Here is an 18,771-nt window from a genome sequence, read left to right on the forward strand (position 1 = left end):
TCTTGGTAGACCTTTGATAACAGTTGAAAAACTGTTACTTTCATGCTTAAAATTGACACAAAAAGCAACCTTTACACTTAGAAACTAGCTTGAAATCATGCTTTTATCCATATTTTCAGAAATAAGAGAGCTGGACAGGTTTATGCTTGATTTCAGTGTTTTTGTGCAGGTTTTAAGGTGAATTTAGTGAAAGAAGTGAAGAAGGAGAGAGATGGAATCAGAAAAGTCAACTAGAAACCAGAAAAGTCAACCAGTCAACCAGAAAACTCAACCAGTCAACCAAAAAGTCAACCAGTCAACCAGAATACGAAAAAAGTCAACCATACGAGTTTTGGGCCAGTTTTCTGCGATTTTATGATCTATTTGGGCCTGGACCCGTTTTCTATTATTTTTATGTCCTATTTAAAGACCTAGATGTCTTAGGGTTGGTATCTTTGGCAGAAACGAAGCAAACACTCTCTCTTCCACCCCTTGGGGTAGATTGGGAGATGGTGACAGCTCTCCTCTTCTCTTTCTCGAGTTTTTCTGTCTCTTTCATTCTTTCATTATTGTTCATCTAGGTTCACCATGAATATGGTGAACTAAACCTTGTATGTTTGTTGGGGAATCAATGTAATCTTTTGAAGCTCTCATATATGGAATTTGTGCTTGCATCTTAATCTAAGACTTATGCTTTCTTTCATCATTAGTTAGGGTTTTTCCTCTTTGCTCAATGCTTGTTTTGTTTAACTCATTCAATGCATGATTATTGGTTTTGTCGATACGGGAACATACGGGGAAGTCTAGATCCGGGGAATTTCTCCCAATAGTATATTGGTTGCCTTAAGCTCCTATGCTAAAAAAACTAATTATTAGGAATGCTAGGAATCGTATGAACTCGTAATTAGGGAGAAGCCTTCTTGAAAGGTAATTTAGAGAGTGGCATTAACAATGATGACTTGAATGTTGAATTCCTAAAATATATGAGAGTGGATTAGATGAAATTGACCCCCAACAACATATTCATCAATATATTTCATTGAAAGTGTCTGTCTTTTGTTTTAGCCATTGATCAACCTCATGCATACATGTTTATTTTCGTCTTTTGTATAGTAAAATCCAATTATTTTGTTCTTAAGTCTTAGCTAATCAACAAATCACATAACTAAACTAGGCCGTGAGTCCTTTGGGAGAACGATACTTGATCTTACCGAGTTTATTAAACGATTCGGTCATACTTGCCGATTGTTAAACAAGTTTGTGACATCATATTTTGGTGATCATAAATTTGTCCATCAACCTTCCAAGCAAGTATGGACAAAACCAATTCTCCAACACGACAGCCTTCATCTTGGAAACGTCGCAAACTTCTACTCAATATCTTCACAGCAAGCCCAAGGAGGTGTAAGGCCAAAAGAGCATATTTAAAGCAATGCAACCAAAGGAGTAGATTTAAAGCAATGCAACCAAAGGAGCAGATTTAAAGCAATGCAACCAAAGGAGCAGCTGAACCGAATTCAAATGCAATGCATGGAGCAGCAGAGTAGTATAGCTTGATTCTAGTATGTTTTAGATTTAGTTTCCATTTGTTTTCTTGTAAAAAGGCCATTAAGACCAAGTGTTTGGAAGAGTCCTTGGTGCTATCTCCAATCTTGGCAATTTTCTTTCCTTGCATCGATAGTAGACGGTGAGTGTGTCTTTTAGCCAAAGCTACAAGTCTTACCATAGGAGTGGAATTTGATATTGATTGCCTTTGATTTTTGTGTTTCACGTTTAGGGGTCATTAGTGTCCAAAAATTTGTGTTTGAGTCTTGTCCTTTGAATTTAAAGGTAATTTTAGTTTAAGGGGTAAATAATTAGTAACCTAAGACATTTCTGGCAAGACAAGATTTGGTACTTAAGCAGTCTTCATGACTCACCTCTCTTACCTGGGACTTGTCTAAGAGTGAAGCTTCTAACCCTTTAGACTAGAAAAACTTTTAGAAACAAAAATGTCTTGTTATAGTTCATCTAGGTCATCTAGGATAGAAAATTAATCTTCCATTCTTTGGTAAAGACATAGGTTCATTAACATACCTAGCTTGGGAACAAAAAATTGATAAAATAAATCCTTGGTTTTATAAAGAGAGTGAATCTTATGTCCTTAGCATATATCTCTCTAAGTTAGAAGAGCATGCAAGTGAGTGGTGGAATGAAAGACAATATCATGTTAGGAAAGGTAGAAAGTCCTTCATTCGTGATTGGTATGAATTAAAAGCTTGCATGAGAAGAAAGTTTGTGCCTTCAATCATTAAAAGAAACCTAGAACTAATTAGAGATTGCATTGAAGATGGAAAATTATTTCTTGAGAGTTTAAATGATCATGGTTTCCTTCGTAGAGAACTAGAATTTGGGGCAAGACTTAAAGAACTCAAGGATAAGAAAAGAGAAAGAGAGATTGAGAGAAAAGAAGAGGAAGAAAGGAAAGAAGAAGAGAAGAGAGAGAGAAGAAAAAGAGAAAAGAGAAGAGGAAGAGAGAAGAAAAGAAGAAGAAAAGAGGAAGAAATGAAAGAAGAGAGAAGAGAAGAGGATAAAAAAAGAGAAGAAGAAAAGGAGAGAAGGGCAAGAAAAGGAGAAATTGCTAATGAGAAATCCTATTCTTTCAAACACTATGGAACCTAAAAGGAAAGGTTTCCAATACTGTACTTTTTTTCCAGTAATTGTTTATTCTTCAACTATTAATTTCTCTTTCAAACCAATTGTCATTCCATATTCTATGCATACTTTTTCAAAATATGGCAATTCAAATCTTGAGTTATTGTTATCTTTAACAAAACAAGTAACTTAAGACAAAATTGAATTTGGACTTCTAAAATTTCCAAAGATGACAAATCAAAATGTTAGAAGTCCTTATTCTCTTGTTTTTGTAAAAAGTTTCTTCTTTGGATCAATATTAATTGAAGATATATTTGATGTGTATTGCATATTCGTGTTTGATCCAGGAGGAAGAAATGTGGATCTAAAAGAATAAGGCCACTCCAAGATGGCCATGCTCCCAAGACTTTGTGGAGCTTCTTCATAAGACGATTGTCAGATTTGAGGACAAATCTTTTTTTAAGAGGGAGGGTATGATGGAATCCTACATTACATAATCCTCTTTTTGTACTTTTACATTTCATTGTATACGTATCTTAGCTTTCAAGGAGCATGGGTTACTATAAATACCCAGCTCCTCTCTTGTAATTTTCACTTTTGAGAATAATGAGAATTGAGTTTTATGAATCTGAAACTATTCTGTCTTGAAAGTCAGGCTAGAGAGTCTGAAGACTTCCTCTAGCCACCTTCCAGCAAGCTACCCCATTCTTTCGTTTCTCCATTTTTTTCACCGTGCTTCCATACCTCTCTCCTCCACGACGTCGCTTCTCCACCAATCCACTTCCTCTGCGTGGCGCGCCTTAGCAACTACATTTCAGCTTCTTTGCACGCATCAGCATGTGCATTGCCACATCATTCATTAGTTTCTCTCTCATGCATCAGAGAGCATCACTCTCATTTCTCTCAATTTCAGCTTCCTGGCGTCTTCACTCTCGAGAGAGAAATCTCCTCACCGCAAGTCGTTCATCATCTCGGTAAGCCTTCTTCACTCACAAACTCGACCTCTACCTTCATTTCTCACCTATCATCATCTCCAAATCTCGTGTTCCTTCTTCTTAACCGGGTTAAAACGAGATAGGATTATGCCTCGGTTCTTAGATAACCGAGGCAATAGCGTGTTTTTTTTTCGGTATGCACAGTTCACTTCTCCCTCTTCGTTGCACAGTCCACAGTCCAAGCAAAACAGTCCACAGTGGTTATTGAATTTTCCTTTCCTTTCACAGAACCAATTCTCAAAAGATTAAGAACCAAATCTCAGAAGCAAGCACTCCAACAGCAAATACACCAGCCTTGACAAAATTGCTCCCAAAATAACACAAAAAAAAAGTATGGGTTTTGATGCAATGAGCATTGCGGAGGTTGCCATCACCAACTCTGAGAACGATTTGGGGAAGAAAGGAGGCTCCTGCAAGGCCAAACCAGAACAGAGAGAAGAAAAGATGAAGGTTGATGCCTCCCCTTGGCCGCGACCTTAGGACGCCCTCACCGCGACCTTGCCACGACCTTATCGCGACCTCGCCGCCACCTCGCCAACGCCATCGCTACAGAACGCCCTCGCCACGACCTCGCCGCCACCTCGCCAACGCCACCGCTGCAGGACGCCCTCGTCGCGACCTTGCCACGACCTCGCCGCCACCTCGCCACGACCTCGTCGCGGCCTTACTACGGTCTCGCTGCGTCCTCGCTGTGACCTCGCCGCCACCTCGCCTCCATAGAAACCACCACGATTCGTTCAACTCTTAGATCGGCGAACCTACCATCATCTCCAAGGCACCATCTTCTCTGCACGCCAAACGCCTTAGATTGGCGAGCCTCCCATCATCATCGCCGCGGTACTCATCTTAACCATCGTGCCTCCCCTCCGCTCACCATCGTCATCCTTGCCAGAGCGCAAGCTGCTTCAATGGGGAAAGAACCTCCTCGTGCCGTGGCTGCCAAGTAGGAGAAGAGAGATTACCCTCTTTATTTCTGCTTCTGCGAGAGGAAAGAAAACCTCTTTGTTTCTACTTCTACGAGAGGCAACAGTCCACCGTGTAAAATGAAAAAGGGCAGATGAGAGTAGGTGAGGTGTGTTGAGAGGATCACACCTCCCACAAAAGTTGTGCATAAAAGAATGCAGTATAGACTAGGAAGTGACTCCTAGGTCGTCTCTCAAGGACCAATTTGGGTTCAGTTTCAGATCAAACACGCAGTGGGGGGGGTTTGTGAAAAATTTGTGAATGCGGATGAACTAAATTAAAACTTGAAAATCTAACACAACCGAATATAATTGACGGTATTCAAGTGCATAAAAACACTAAACTGAACACAGCAACAGATAAATATCCCAACACAATTTCATGCTATTAAAATGCAACACTTAATTAAAAAGATGACAAGCAATTCCACATATAATGTAAAATATCCTAAGGCAAAAGAAATAAGAAAAGATAAATTTTTTTCTACCATTTCACGTGACTCATGTGCTCTCCTTAATCAACAAAATGAATAAAAACATTCACTGCTTGAGCATTTTCCCAGGCCGTGAATCAAAGCCAATGTAGCACCTCACAAACGTGACACCACTGCCCCTTGAATCCCGTGCTTCAGCATTTCAACATCCACACCTCTCCACCACTTGCGCACTCCATCTCAAGCAACGTGCACACACGCTTACCGTGACACCACCTGCTGGACCGAGAGCCTTTAAATGAGAAATGACTCACATGTGCGTCTGCCAACTTCTCTCGGTGCTTCACTTCTTCCAGCTCCACCTAATCACTTCTTCATATTGAAATGCTCAATCACGGTACCGTGCACTGCATTTCACCTCATCACCGTTTCTTCTTCCAAAGCGTCACTCCACTCTCCTCTCTGCGTGCTTCCTAGACGTGACACCATTCTCCAACTCAATCAACATTTGCTACCCTTCAATGCTTCCAGTCGTGACCCTTCATTCCAGCACCATTCCCGTACGCTCCCTACTGCCAACAATCGTGAGCTGTGTGCTCCCTTCAGCATCAGCGCGTGCACACCATTCTCCTACTACATTCAACCACTTGCCTCCATTTCATTCTAGCATCAGCGTGGACCGAAAGCTTCTAAAAGAATTCACCTACTGCTCTACTGCTGGACCGTGCACACCATTCATTCCAGCCCTTCTCTTTTCTCCAACTCAACAACGTGAATGTTGTGCCGACCGTGTGCTTCCTTCAAATGTTTCCAGCCATCACCGTGCAGCTACTGGAATCAGCGCCCCTCTTTTTGAAAAGTGAATACTCAAAAAAACGTTCCAGCCCCTCCCCAAGTTAAATCATCATTTCTCCAAGCCAAGAAAAATAACGTGCATAGTGTAGCAGAATAAAACAAGGGCACAGCGTTTTTTACTTGAAGATGAAATCACCCATCACACACAATGAATCACTGTTTCATCCTCCCAGAAAAAGAGAATATTTGTTCTTCCTTCATTATCAAAAAAACAGCGTTCTCGGAAAAAGACTAAGGTCCAAAAAAATGAAAGAGTAAGTGGTCCGTGTCAAGTGGCGGCCTAACCTAAAGGCCGTGTGTCTCCCCTTTAATGAGGGTGGGGTCCACACAAAAACCCTAAGGTGCCAAGTCATTTTTCCTTCACATTTTGGGTCTAGTCTACTTTACCAAAAATTGTCCCAAAATGTAAAAGTTGATACAGAAATTCTAAACTACTGAATTACAATTTAATTAATTCTAAAATGTCTATATGGAGAGCCTTGAATTTATTTGGCACTCTTCCTGATGTCCCAAAATGTATTTCCAAAATTTTCCTGCACTTCAAAAATGCACTTAATCAGCTCAAAAAACCCAAATTAGCACAATTACAAATTTCCGACCAAATTAAGCAGAATTCGGAAAACGGGGAAGTAACAAACAATTAAACACAATTCCCTGGTTTATTTAAGTGCAATAAACTAAATATAATTCAAGAAATAACGACTCATCAAGGTGCGATTGGGTGATTTGACCGAGGTAATAGGCCTTGGTTCCACCTTTAACCGAGTTAATAGGTCGTAATATGTGTTATATGCTTCAGTTCTCACTGAACCGAGGCATATAAATTCATCTAAACTACAAAATTGTCATCGCTTTCTGATAGGCTTCGGTTTTTCTTAGACCGAAGTCTATTGGACGAGTTAAAAAGCATATTTTTACTAGCGTGTCTACATCACATGTGACTTCTGATCTGTTGTTCTTTAATTTAGCTTTTGTTTGCTTTTGTAATCTGGTCTAGAGTTGATCTTGAGTTAGTTGCTTTGTTGTGTTGTCACTTTCATTGTTTGATGGATGTCCTGTTCTGTTATATTTGTTTTGTCCATTATATTGATCTGCGCCTTAGCCTAACCTTTTTCTGAATTGAGAAGATGTTACACTTTGGTTTCTGGAATTTGAAAGAAAGGTCTGTGTGATTGGTAGCATCTTAGGTGGTGGTGGTCTGAAAGATTCTCCAGCTTTGAACTGCCAAGAGAGAATCTCCTTTCCAAACCTTTCCATTATTTTTTAGTGCTTTAAGCTTCCAAAGAGAGAAATGATTTTGTGAGCTTTGTGTGGCTGCATCTTAGAGCCAAATTTCTTATTGAGAGTGTTATTGTTTAAGTCCTTAAATAAGTTTTGAACTTGAACTGTGCTAACTATTTAGAGGTGTGCAGTCTTCTTTTTGGTTGATCTCTACAGGTACTAAAGTTGTTCAAAAGTAGTTTGTAAGTGTGGGAAGTCTAACACTAAGAGTAGATAAAGTGGAGCAAAAGGGGTTTTGCTACCTGCATAAACTACACCAAGCTGAATAGGGAGTCTCTTCAATCTGTTGTGTAATTTTGTGTTAGATTTGTGCTTGATTAGATATAGTTAACCATACTTGCTTAAATATTATGCTTGGATATCATGTGGTTTAACTTGTCCTGAAAATTGAATTTGGTTTAGCAAGTTTGGACATTCATACATTAAGTGATAAACCAAAGTTGTGTTTCTTTATATCTTCCCGATTTGAGGACAAACCATTTTTCAAGAGGAAGGGTATGATGGAAACCCATTTAGGGAATTTCATTCAAAGGAGTACCAACTAAAGCTAAGGCTAAGAAAGGGAAGTAAAGAAGGACATTTAAAGGCTCTTTCTTAATTTTCTTTGTCTAAGTCTTAGAAGGATTATCTTTAACATGTTTGTATGCTATTTTATAGGGTTTAATAAGCCTAGGAAATCATGGATCAACTACCCAAGAAGCTTGATACATCAAGAAGCAAGGAAACTTCAAGAATAGAGAAGCAAGCCAAATCTTCACTTGGATGCATAAAGGCATTGTCCAGTTGTCCAGCAAGCCGCTTTGGAAGCCCACATGTGTCACATTCCAACAACCAGCATGGTTGAAGGTGAAGAATCGTAGCACCCAGCGAATGAGGGTTTGAGCTCAGCGGTTGAAGCTGCACCAAGCTTGTTGTCCACGTGTTGTTGCTAGCTTGTTGCCCACATAGCCACTCACATTTCTTCATCCTTGCACAACTGGCATTGATAACGTTAGGCGTGAACCAAGAGCTTGTTTTGTTTCCTTTAAATAGCTTGCTTAGCCATTGTAAAAAGGACCTTTAATTTGAATGAAGAATTGTTTTTTGTTGATTTTGTCCAGAACTTTCTTCTTGTTGAAGGTCATCGAGAGAGAGCTTGAGAGTTTCCTCTAGCCTCTCTCCCTAGCTAGGCTTCCATTCCTAGCATTTCTCCACCCATTTGGATCACATTTCAGCACCCAAATGTCTTCCCTCATTCCATTTTTCTCCATCACCACTTCATCAGTTTATCACCACTGATTAGAGTGTTGCTTCAATTCCTCTTGATTCCTTACGTCTTCATTCCACTAAACATACCTACTCTTTCAATCCTTCTTCATTTTGTTGTGTTCTTTCATCCATTCATTCACGTCACTAGCTGCTTGCATCGGTCATTCAGTTGTGAAAATATAAGCAGTTGCGTCTATATTCGTTCAAAGAAGAAGATCTGGTTGATAGCTTCCACCACCAAAATCAGCTGGATCCTTCTTCCATCATTCAGTTAAGCTTAAAGTCTACTTATTAGCATAGTATCACAATCATGGTTAGAGTTTATCCTAATGAAATTTTATGTTTGTTGGGTATATTATTACATCTAAATCGTTATCGAACCACCTATTAATATCAGGTCTTATACATGAGATGTACATATCTTGATTTAAGAGAGTGTGTTTATCAAGAAATATGAGAATACAAGTAAGATTGTTGAATTAAACTTTCTAACAATTTTTGATTGAAAATAATGCAAATCAACTTTTGTAAAAAAAAAAAAAAACTAAAATTCAATTCAGATATTTTTTAATATGCAAGATATATGTCAAAAGTGATTCACAATATGACAAGTAAATCTGTAGGAGTGAAAAATCACCATTTGTATTTATTCATTTTCTTAAACTACATCGAGTTATTCACTCACCCTAACCAAACCACTCCAGTAGTCTTTCAATTATTTACAAACATACTAAAAAAGAGAAAGAAAAACACTGTAAAACTAAGTTATTGAACCTTACAAAGCCTTATATCAATCTCTTGTGAAATACTATGATAAGATCAACCCGAAACCTTATATAGGACAATAACTAGAGATGAAAATAAATAACACGAAATAAAATCACCTGAAAAATGATTTAGCATAACACAAAAATTAGTTGAAGGATCACACACAATATTCTTCTCGGACTAAAGATTTTAATCACAACAATGAAGCAAGATCACTTTTGGAAAGTATGTTTTAAGGAAGAATGAATTTAATTTCATGAAGAGTTAAAAGAGATGTCAAAATATTTATACATCCTTTAAAACTAATTTAATCAATTAACATAGATTTTAAAATTTAGCTCGTATGATTTATATCTTTTAAAAACAATATTTAAATTTGTTAAAATCCCTTTTAAGTTATTTTAATTGATAAAAAAGTTGATTTAATCAATTGCAACATAACAACCAGAAAAAACTCTAGATTTAAGTTATTTTAATTTATTAAAAACTTGTTATGATAGATTAAAGAAGAGAAAATTATTTAATTTTGATTTTAAGTGATTTTAATTTATTAAATCATTGTTTTAACTTATAAAAAAAATATTACTTTTCTAATAAATCTAAGAATGTCAGACCTCATTAAAAACGCACCCAAAACCCCTCTGAACGGACGCCAGGTGTCAAGCAACAAGGATCTGAAAATCAAATAGTGGAATGCAGGTGTCAGCAGATGAGCGGACGTTCGTTTTAAGTAAAACTGAGTTTTTGAAAGTTACGTCACACTCTCTTTGCATGCACCTTCTTCTCCAAAACTCTGATCTTTCATTTCTCCTTCTTCTCTCTAAAAAGCTCTCCCTTCTCTCTACCAAAACTCACCATTTCTCTTCTCCATCACCATTCAGGCACCGTAGAAGCACTCCCAGCGTCCAAAGCTTCATTTTGAACTGAACAGTTTCGAGTTCTGAACGGGTAAGTTCTTCTTGTCCTTAACCGTTCGTTCTAGGACACATGCAAACCCAGTTCTTGTTGCATGAATTCATAGCCTCATTCTGAACCATTTTGGTTTGTTGTTTGATTTTGGTTTGAAGAGTCGTTGAGCGTTGAGGGTAGAAGGAATCGTAGTCCGGCGAACTGTATTTCTGTCTTTAGGACGGCCGTTCACGCTCAGAGGTAAGGGAAGCTTATTAATTTAATTCGTATGATTATGTGTTGCATGAACGTTCGTTGATTTGATTGGATATGAAAAATGATTGTGCTATGTTATGATACATGAAATATATGAAATTTCTATGTTTGGATGGTATGAAATATGAAAATTGATTATGATATGAATGTATAAAGTTATGAAACTATATGTTAAGAAATGAGTTGAAATATAAATAATTCTGGTATGAAATTTCCCCTATGAAAAGGTGTGTTCGTCACTGAACGGTCATTGACCGTTCGGTATTTTTAGTAATTTTGGTTAGAATTGGATTCTTTCATTTGGGAAGAATCCTAGTTGAGGACGAGCGTCTTCGTGTGATAATACTATGCTTGAGCGTTCGGTCAAGCGTAGTTGCATCTGAGTATTCCGTGATAAACTTAATTTTTAATATATGTATTTGTATATTTTGGTTATTCTTAAACACTATTCCAATAGTATCTTATTATAATTATCAAGCTTTCTATTATAAGTTTTAGTAGTGCTCGGTCTCACACCAAGCGCTCGTAATGAGTACTGCTCGGTCTTATACCAAGCACTCGTACTCGTTTCTCGTATGATCTATCTTAATGAAAATAGCGTTCGTCCAACTTCAATAGAAAATTTCCTCTACCGTGTTCGATCATTGACTGACATTAGGTTTCTATATGTGAATTATTCTAAGTATGGTTCTTTAAACGTCTTGACGTGTCTATATTCAATAGTTTCGGCCTAGAGCATTAGTACTTGACATGTTCTTTGAAGTGTTGGTTTGAGCTCACGAGAGTCAGTTCATTTAACTGATTCATGTTGTAAGTAACGTTCGTTCTTGGGTTATATAATTGTACTCGGTTTCTTTCTCAACTTGACAGTAACCTTCTCGGTCTTATTCTATTCTAGAACGGGAGACTTCTCTGTCTCGTTCCAAGTGTTCATCCTCATTCTTAGTGAGGATTGAACGTTCGGTATTTGATGTCCTTAAAATCGGTGAACAAAGATGAAATTAAAATGATGGATAATGAAAGACGAAGAGAATATGATACAGTTGAAATGTGTTGAGTTATGGACGAGCGTTCCGGGGAGGAACGACTCATAAATGAATATTGGAATTTGTAATGTATGAATGTGGTTATGCTAAGCTGGCGGTTCATCCTGATGTTCTGTGAGTACTCGTCCTCACGTAGAGGGGTAGGTCATGTGTGGGAACGACAGGAGGTCCTAGTCCTTAGGGTTACTTTGGACAGATAGGACTAACCTCGGGTGGCAGCTGATGAGGGTATTCCAGTTATTACATCACCCGGGTGCACGAACGTCGTAGCTACACAGATTTCATACAGTTCGGACAGTCAGTTTAGTATTAGGCCTTGCTTGAAACGTATGCTGAAAAATATCTTATGTGTTTGAATGTGAGAAATGTATGTTTATACTTGAATTAAACTATATAAGCTTACCCTGTGTTTTCCTGTCCTGTCTGGTTTGGTACGTCCGTCTTTGTCATTGCAATGATCATCCGTGTGGATGTGAGCAGAAGGAGACGAGCTGCTGGAAGAGGTGCTGGAAGAAGAAAATTTGGTAGAGGTAGAAGTGAAGACTGAAGAGTAGGACGTTCGGTCAGTAGTTTAGTATAGTAAGGTGGTCGTTCGATCACCTCCCCTTTTGATTTTATTTTGACTGTTCGGTATAAGTTTTTGTAGACCGTTCGGTTAAACTTTCTTAACCTGTTTAGTTAAATTTTGTAACTCTTTTATGTAAGGTCGTTCGGCCATAAGCGTTCGCCCTACTCTAGTGTAAGACTGATCTGAATTATTATTGAATGTGATTATTTTACTATATAGTTTTAAACTGTATTTTTGGATGTTGCATTATTTTATTATTATTAAAATTATTATTAAAAGAAAATTATTATGCAATTGTCTTTCTTCAACTTACCTGCCCCATATTTTGTTGAAAAATTCCAATTTTAAATAATCGTATCAAATCTGCTTTCATTGATGATGACTTGACCTATATCATTTCTACTTTTTTTATGAATAAAGTACATCATTAAATATAAGCAATTATTGGTCACCATACGGAAGAGAGTATGCTTGGAGATGTTTATAACCACCCAGTTTGTACATTAGAAGAGGTCGAACACACCAAGTTGCTACAGAGAGAGAGAGATTTCAGCATCCCAAAAAGCTTAAACATATATTTAAATGTGTTATTGCAACTTTGTGGTTGGTTTCATGGGATTTTAGGTTAATCAAAACTTTATGGCTAATATAGAATTTCAAGCACCCATAGAAATTTCCTCCATTTCCCACAGAAAGCAACTTTTTGAGTGTTGGGAAGGGTTTCAACATGGAAAAGACACTCCCATGTATAATAATACATGGCAGTGGAATTTCACATCACTGCTATGATGGGGTTTGTTTTATCACCCAATTCAAATTCCTTAGTGCACATTCCACTAACCTTGTTATGCCCATGATGCCCCATGTTTCAGAGTTCTTTTTTCCTTTCTTCCTTGACCACTCAGAAATCTTGCTCCTCTTGTGATTCAAGACCAGTTTTCTTACAAGAGAGTAGTCAGTGTTTTCTTCCCATAAAAAATACTGCTTGACTTGAAAATTGAAGTCTTCCAATCTTTTTCAGTCCTTGTTTTCCAAAAGTAAATGGCAGGTTGAAAAACAAGGTATCATGCATGCTTTTGATTCAAATCAAAAAGAGCAAGGAAGCATTAAGTATAAAATAATTTGTATATTACACTGCTCTCACTCGCAAGCTTTTGAAATACATATAAGGAGTCACAGACAGATATACCTTACATATGGCATAGGTGAGGTTTTCATAAGAATAAAGGAAAGACCTACATGAAGTGTAAAAACTAATTTTGCAATATCATTTGTAAATACTTGGAACCAAATCTTGTTAAGAAAAATAAATGGTGCATGCCTTTTAGGTACAACGATAAAACGGAAGTATTAGCCACAGACAGTGAATCTTACCAACAATCAGGAATAGACAAAAAAATCCAAAACTGAGTGATTTAGACCATGCCGAGAAGTCAGCCCGATAAGAAAAGGCAGGTACATTTGGAAGTATTAGAAATAATTTTGTCAGGAATCACTATGCATCACATGCACATGCATGGCACAGTAAACATGTCCGACTAAGACATTACATTAAAATCACTAACAATTGTCCACAAATTATCAACGGAAAAAAAAAAACAAATACTCAAACTGTTTATTGCAAGACCATCTCGTTGCCAAAATTATCATTTATACATATTACACCTATCAGTTTTAATGAACTAAAGCACTAAAGAACGATATAAGGCAGTAACTATATCAATAACATTACACCTTCATACAATAAACTTGCTTTACAACTGTGTAGTCAAATGATACACCAACCAAAACCCAAGGACACCAATGCAACTAAGATCACTGTTGAGAACCATCAAATCTTACACTATCAAGCCATGAAACAACTACTTCAATAGCGGGTCTCTGCCTAGGATCTTGGTCTAGACATTTACAAGCAATGGCAAGCACCTCTAGTAGCTGTTTCTCATGATCCTTATGCCAAATTGCTGGATCAAAAATTTCCTGCTCCTTATTCTCAGATTTCATCTGGAACACCCAAGAAACCAGATTTCTGCAATTTTTCCCCTTGATGACTTCCACAGGTCTTCTAGCTGTTAGAAGCTCAAGAAGAACAACACCAAAACTATAAACATCACCCCTGAAGGTTGCTGTCAGTGTCTGACTATATTCTGGAGGAATATATCCTAAAGTTCCTACCAAGTCAGTTGTCACATGAGTGTCATATGGTTGAAGTAGTCGTGAGAGACCAAAATCAGCCAAATGAGCTTCAAACTTGTCATCCAAAAGAATGTTGCTGGATTTAACATCACGATGCACTATGAATGGTTCACAACCCTTATGCAAGTAAGCTAATCCACGTGCCGCACCTTGTGCAATCTTCAGTCTTGCATCCCATTTTAGAGCTGCGCTTTCATCCACACACTCATGCAGCCAATAATCCAAGCTTCCATTCTCCAAGTACGAGTATATTAACAGTCTGTCATTGCCATGCCGACAATATCCTTTCAGAGAAACAAGGTTCTTGTGTTGAGCTCTTGAGAGGGCCTCTACTTCAGCTTGGAATTCACGTTCCATCTGACCACAGTCACCTGAAAGTCTCTTGATAGCTGCTTTTGTACCATTTGGAAGATATGCCTTGTAGACAAGACCAAACCCACCACAACCAATAATATTTGCCTGGTTGAAATTGTTTGTGGATTTTAACAAATCTGCAACTGTAAGATCCTTGCAATCTGAATTCTGGAAAAGAACCAACTTTGAGGAAACAAGTGCCTCGGATAACCTGTGTGGCCTGCTATTGAGTTCCTCATCATAGTTGTCGATGGGCTTATCATCATCCCTCCTTGACATTCTTAGCAAAATAAATGCAAGAAGCAGTGCAAGCCCTATCCCTATACTTATAGTTATGCCAAGGACATTGCTTCTACCAAGCTTTTTGGAAGAACCGGAAGAACTGATGGGCTTAGTATTGTTGACAATTTTGCAAGGAGAATCAATTTCCCTACAAAGCCCCTGGTTTCCCTCAAAGCTTGAACTTGGGAAGCCTAAAAATTGATTCCCAGTTGGAATTGATCCCTCTAACCGATTATATGCCACACTGAACTTTGACAAGAAAGTTAGGTTGTTAAATGATGAAGGAATTTCTCCAGTAAGATCATTATAAGACAAATCTAAGGTTTCCAAGTTCTCCATCTGTGAAATAGTGCTAGGAATGGTACCAGTGATGTTGTTCCTGCTTAAATCCAAGACATGTAGTGCTTTCAATTGACCAATTTCGGGCCATATATTTCCACTCAATATGTTATTGCTCAAGTAAATTGAAGGAGGGAAGCTTGAGGCCTGGTTATATTGCAGTCCACTTGCACTTGTGTTTCTCTTAACAAAGAGAGGAATGAATGCAAAAGCAGCAAGATTTTCTCTATTACAGTTTGCACACATGAGGCCCTTCAACTCTGTCAAACTTTTCGGTATTTCTCCTGTGAGAGAATTATTCGAGAAATCCATATAGAACAAACTGTCCATCTGACCAATCCAAGAAGGAACACTTCCATTCAAACGGTTCCAAGACAAGTCAAGAACTGCCAACTTCCTGCAATTGGATAACCAAGAAGGAATGTGACCTTTAAGACCACAATTTCCAAGTGCTAAAATCATAAGGCTCTCAAATCCTACTATGGTACTTTCCCGAATTTCCTCACCATGGAAATTCTTGGTGAGGATAAGAGTGGTGAGATTTTTGCACTGCTGCAAAACAGATACTGCCCGAGATAAGTTCTCAATGCTGTTGTTTGAAAAGGATACAAACAAAAGTGAGCTTAGGTTTGCATAGTTTTCAGGGATAGAGCCAGTTAAGCCATTCCTAGCAAGGCTTAAAACCTTCAATTCACGACAAAAGGACAGGGAAGTTGGAAGGTGTCCAGTGAAATGATTAGTAGCAAGGTCGAGTGTTTGAAGATAAGACAAGCCAGTGAAATTAAGCCCAATAGGCCCTGAAAAGGAATTATTTCGGAGGTTAAGCACCCTGAGCTTAAAGCATGAAGCCAAGGTGGAGGGCAAGGGTCCAGAAAATGAATTGCCATGAGCTTCTAATTCTTCTAGCTGCAAAAGATTCCCAAATACATCTGGAAGTTCCCCAGAAAACCTGTTTCCACAAAGCACCAGAATTTTTAGGTTAGAGAGCTTACTTAGTTGCTTGCTTAACTGGCCAGAAATATTGTTGGAAGAGACTGAGAGCTCCTCCAAGGCTGACATTGAATACAAGGAATCTGGAAGAGGGCCAGTAAATGAATTGGAATCCAAATGCAGCCGTTGGAGAGATGTGGTGCAGTTGTCCAAGCCTTCAAGACCACCAATAAAATTATTTGCTGACAAATCAAGGGTGTGAAGTTCTTTGGTAGCACTGCAAATTTGTGAATTGAAGCCGCCAGTGAATGAATTGTTGCTCACGTTGAGAGCAAGGAGACGAGGGAACTCCCCAAAAGGGAAGAGAACTCCAGAAAGTGAATTGCTAGAAATATTCAATACTTCAATGGATTGCAGACCAGAAAGAGTTCCAGCAACAGGTCCAGACAGCATATTATGGCTCACATCAAGGAACTTCAACAGCTTCAACTGGGAGAACTCCACAGGCAATCCACCTTTAAGGTGATTTAATGAAAGATTCAGCACACTGAGCTGATCTAGCTGTGCTAAAGAGGCTGAAATTGTACCATTGAGACCCATTTCAGGCAGGATCAACTTGGTCACTCTACTCGTAACTGTTCCACCACCTCCAGTCACATTGTCACAAACAACTCCACACCAGTTGCAGCAGACAGAGTCATTGGACCATGCTGCGATGATAGAGCCACTTGTAAGTTTTCCTGCAAACTTCTTCAGAGCTGATAAATCATGAGGGTCACAGGGGGCTTGATTATTATTAAGCCCTAGTGACAAGCAAACTAAGCAAGCCAAAAAACACCATTGCAAAAGTGTCATTGAGAAACATCTGAGCAGCACCATTGCTGAAACCAAACTGATATATACTCTGCTCAAAATCAGGACTAAGCTCCCATGAGCACAGCAGAAGCTAGTATCACTGAAAAGTGCAGCGTTGAACTTAAAGAAGAAGAACTACAATGAAGTATCTTTTAGTCACAGCCCCAAGACTTTCAACCTCAAACTGCAACAAACAACTTGCAACTTGCAAAGGAAAGCCACAATTTGAAGGTAAAGATTTGGACTACCAATCCCCACCAAACCAAATCCCAAGAACAAGAGATCTAGACAGTGGGAGAACCCCTACTCAAACTGAAAGCAGATTCAGAAGCACCTCCCTCGAAGAAAGAGATAAGATGCCCAAATGAAGATACTTATATCCCATATCCCCAAACACCAAAGTAAGTAGAACAGGGACCATATGGCAACAGCTTGCGGACGAAGCAACCAACAGTGGCCATTAAAAAAATGAAAGTAAGACAATAATCAACAACACAAGTGGAGGTGTAAGATCCCTCAATTCCAACCTGAAATGTAAGATCTTTAAGCTAAAAAACAAAAACTCATAACCTCAAAACTCAATTCAACTCAACAGCTACCATTTAGCATGAAGAAATCCAACGGGATCTCTCGGGACTCAAAACACACCCCAAAGACAACCCTTTCACACAACAATGAAATCTGTGTTTACTTGGTGCAGCAGAAACCAGAAAGGTTTGAAATTTAAGCCCAAAGGTGAACTGAGGAAGCAGAGCAAAGAAAAGGGTAACCAAGAACAGTGCCCTGAGAACCTACTCTCAACAAACTTTCATCAAACGGGTCCCCTTCAGCTTCCAAACCAAAACCTTTTTTAATTGTTTTCTTCCTTCTAAGATTTTGATTTTTTTTCTTTCTTTTTCTTTCCAAGAGTAATAGCTGTCAGCTCTCTCTGATTTTCAAACCTAAACAGTGACCGATAGAATCTAGAGGAAGACAAGGATAGCAGAAATCTCAAATCAAGAAAACATGATGTAGGAGAGATGTAGTAAGGTAAAAGACAGAAAAGGAAAGTTCTCTCTCTTTACTCAGAATCCCTAAGGCTGTGTTCTTTTAGGGTGATTTGGGGGAGATGATTTGAGGGAGATGATTTGAATGGATTTGAGTGGATTTGAGGGTAATTTTGTTGTTGTTTTTTTGAGTAGATTTGTGGGTAATTGGGAGTGGATTTGGAAGTAAAGTTTGTGAGAATTAGTGTAAGATTTGATTGATGTGATAGATTTAAAAAATTTGTTTAATTAGTAGAAATTAAAGATTACCAAAATGTCCCTAGTAATATAAAATGTTATTTGTTAATGTTATATTTAATTGTAAAAATGTTTATAAAGAGTAAAAAATTAAAAAAAAATTAAAATTAATTTTTTAAAAGGTAAAAAAATTATAATTTAGTAAAATGAATTTATTAAAAAAATTATAATTTTTAGAAGTAAAATGAATTTAGTAAAAAAATTATAATGCTCAGAAGTAATTTGCAAACAACATCTATTAAAACATCAATTTTTGGAACTGCTTATCAATTATAATAATTAGTTTTAATTATATAGAAAAGCATTTGAATGAATTGATTTCATCGTTTGATTATTGTGGTATAAATTACAAAACTGATAACCTAATTGGAAAGAGTAAAGAGAACAAATTCTACCAATTTAGCTCTAACAATTAACTTAAATAAAGAAAAAATAGATATACAACAATTTGCTAATAAAGATTAATTATTATAATTTAAAACAAATTATTATAATTGATACTACTGAATCTATAATTGGATTTATTCCTACGACACTACCACACCCAATAGAAAGAATAACATACCTTTAAGAACTTAAAAATGTAATAAAAAAATGA

General features: G+C 37.7%; 1 protein-coding gene across 1 annotated transcript; it reads right to left on the reverse strand.

Annotated features, from left to right (window-relative positions):
• Positions 1–13,512: 13,512 nt before the first annotated feature.
• Positions 13,513–18,170, reverse strand: LOC124834537 (phytosulfokine receptor 2-like). The gene has a single exon (XM_047309244.2). It carries the CDS (start codon positions 16,912–16,914, stop codon positions 13,750–13,752), a length of 3,165 nt encoding a protein of 1,054 aa, XP_047165200.2. The 5' UTR covers positions 16,915–18,170; the 3' UTR covers positions 13,513–13,749.
• Between the last annotated feature and the right edge of the window lie 601 nt (positions 18,171–18,771).

This window comes from Vigna umbellata, chromosome 6 (genome assembly GCF_029865625.1).
Source record: "Vigna umbellata cultivar VRB3 chromosome 6, Vumbellata_1.0, whole genome shotgun sequence".
NCBI lineage: Eukaryota > Viridiplantae > Streptophyta > Magnoliopsida > Fabales > Fabaceae > Vigna > Vigna umbellata.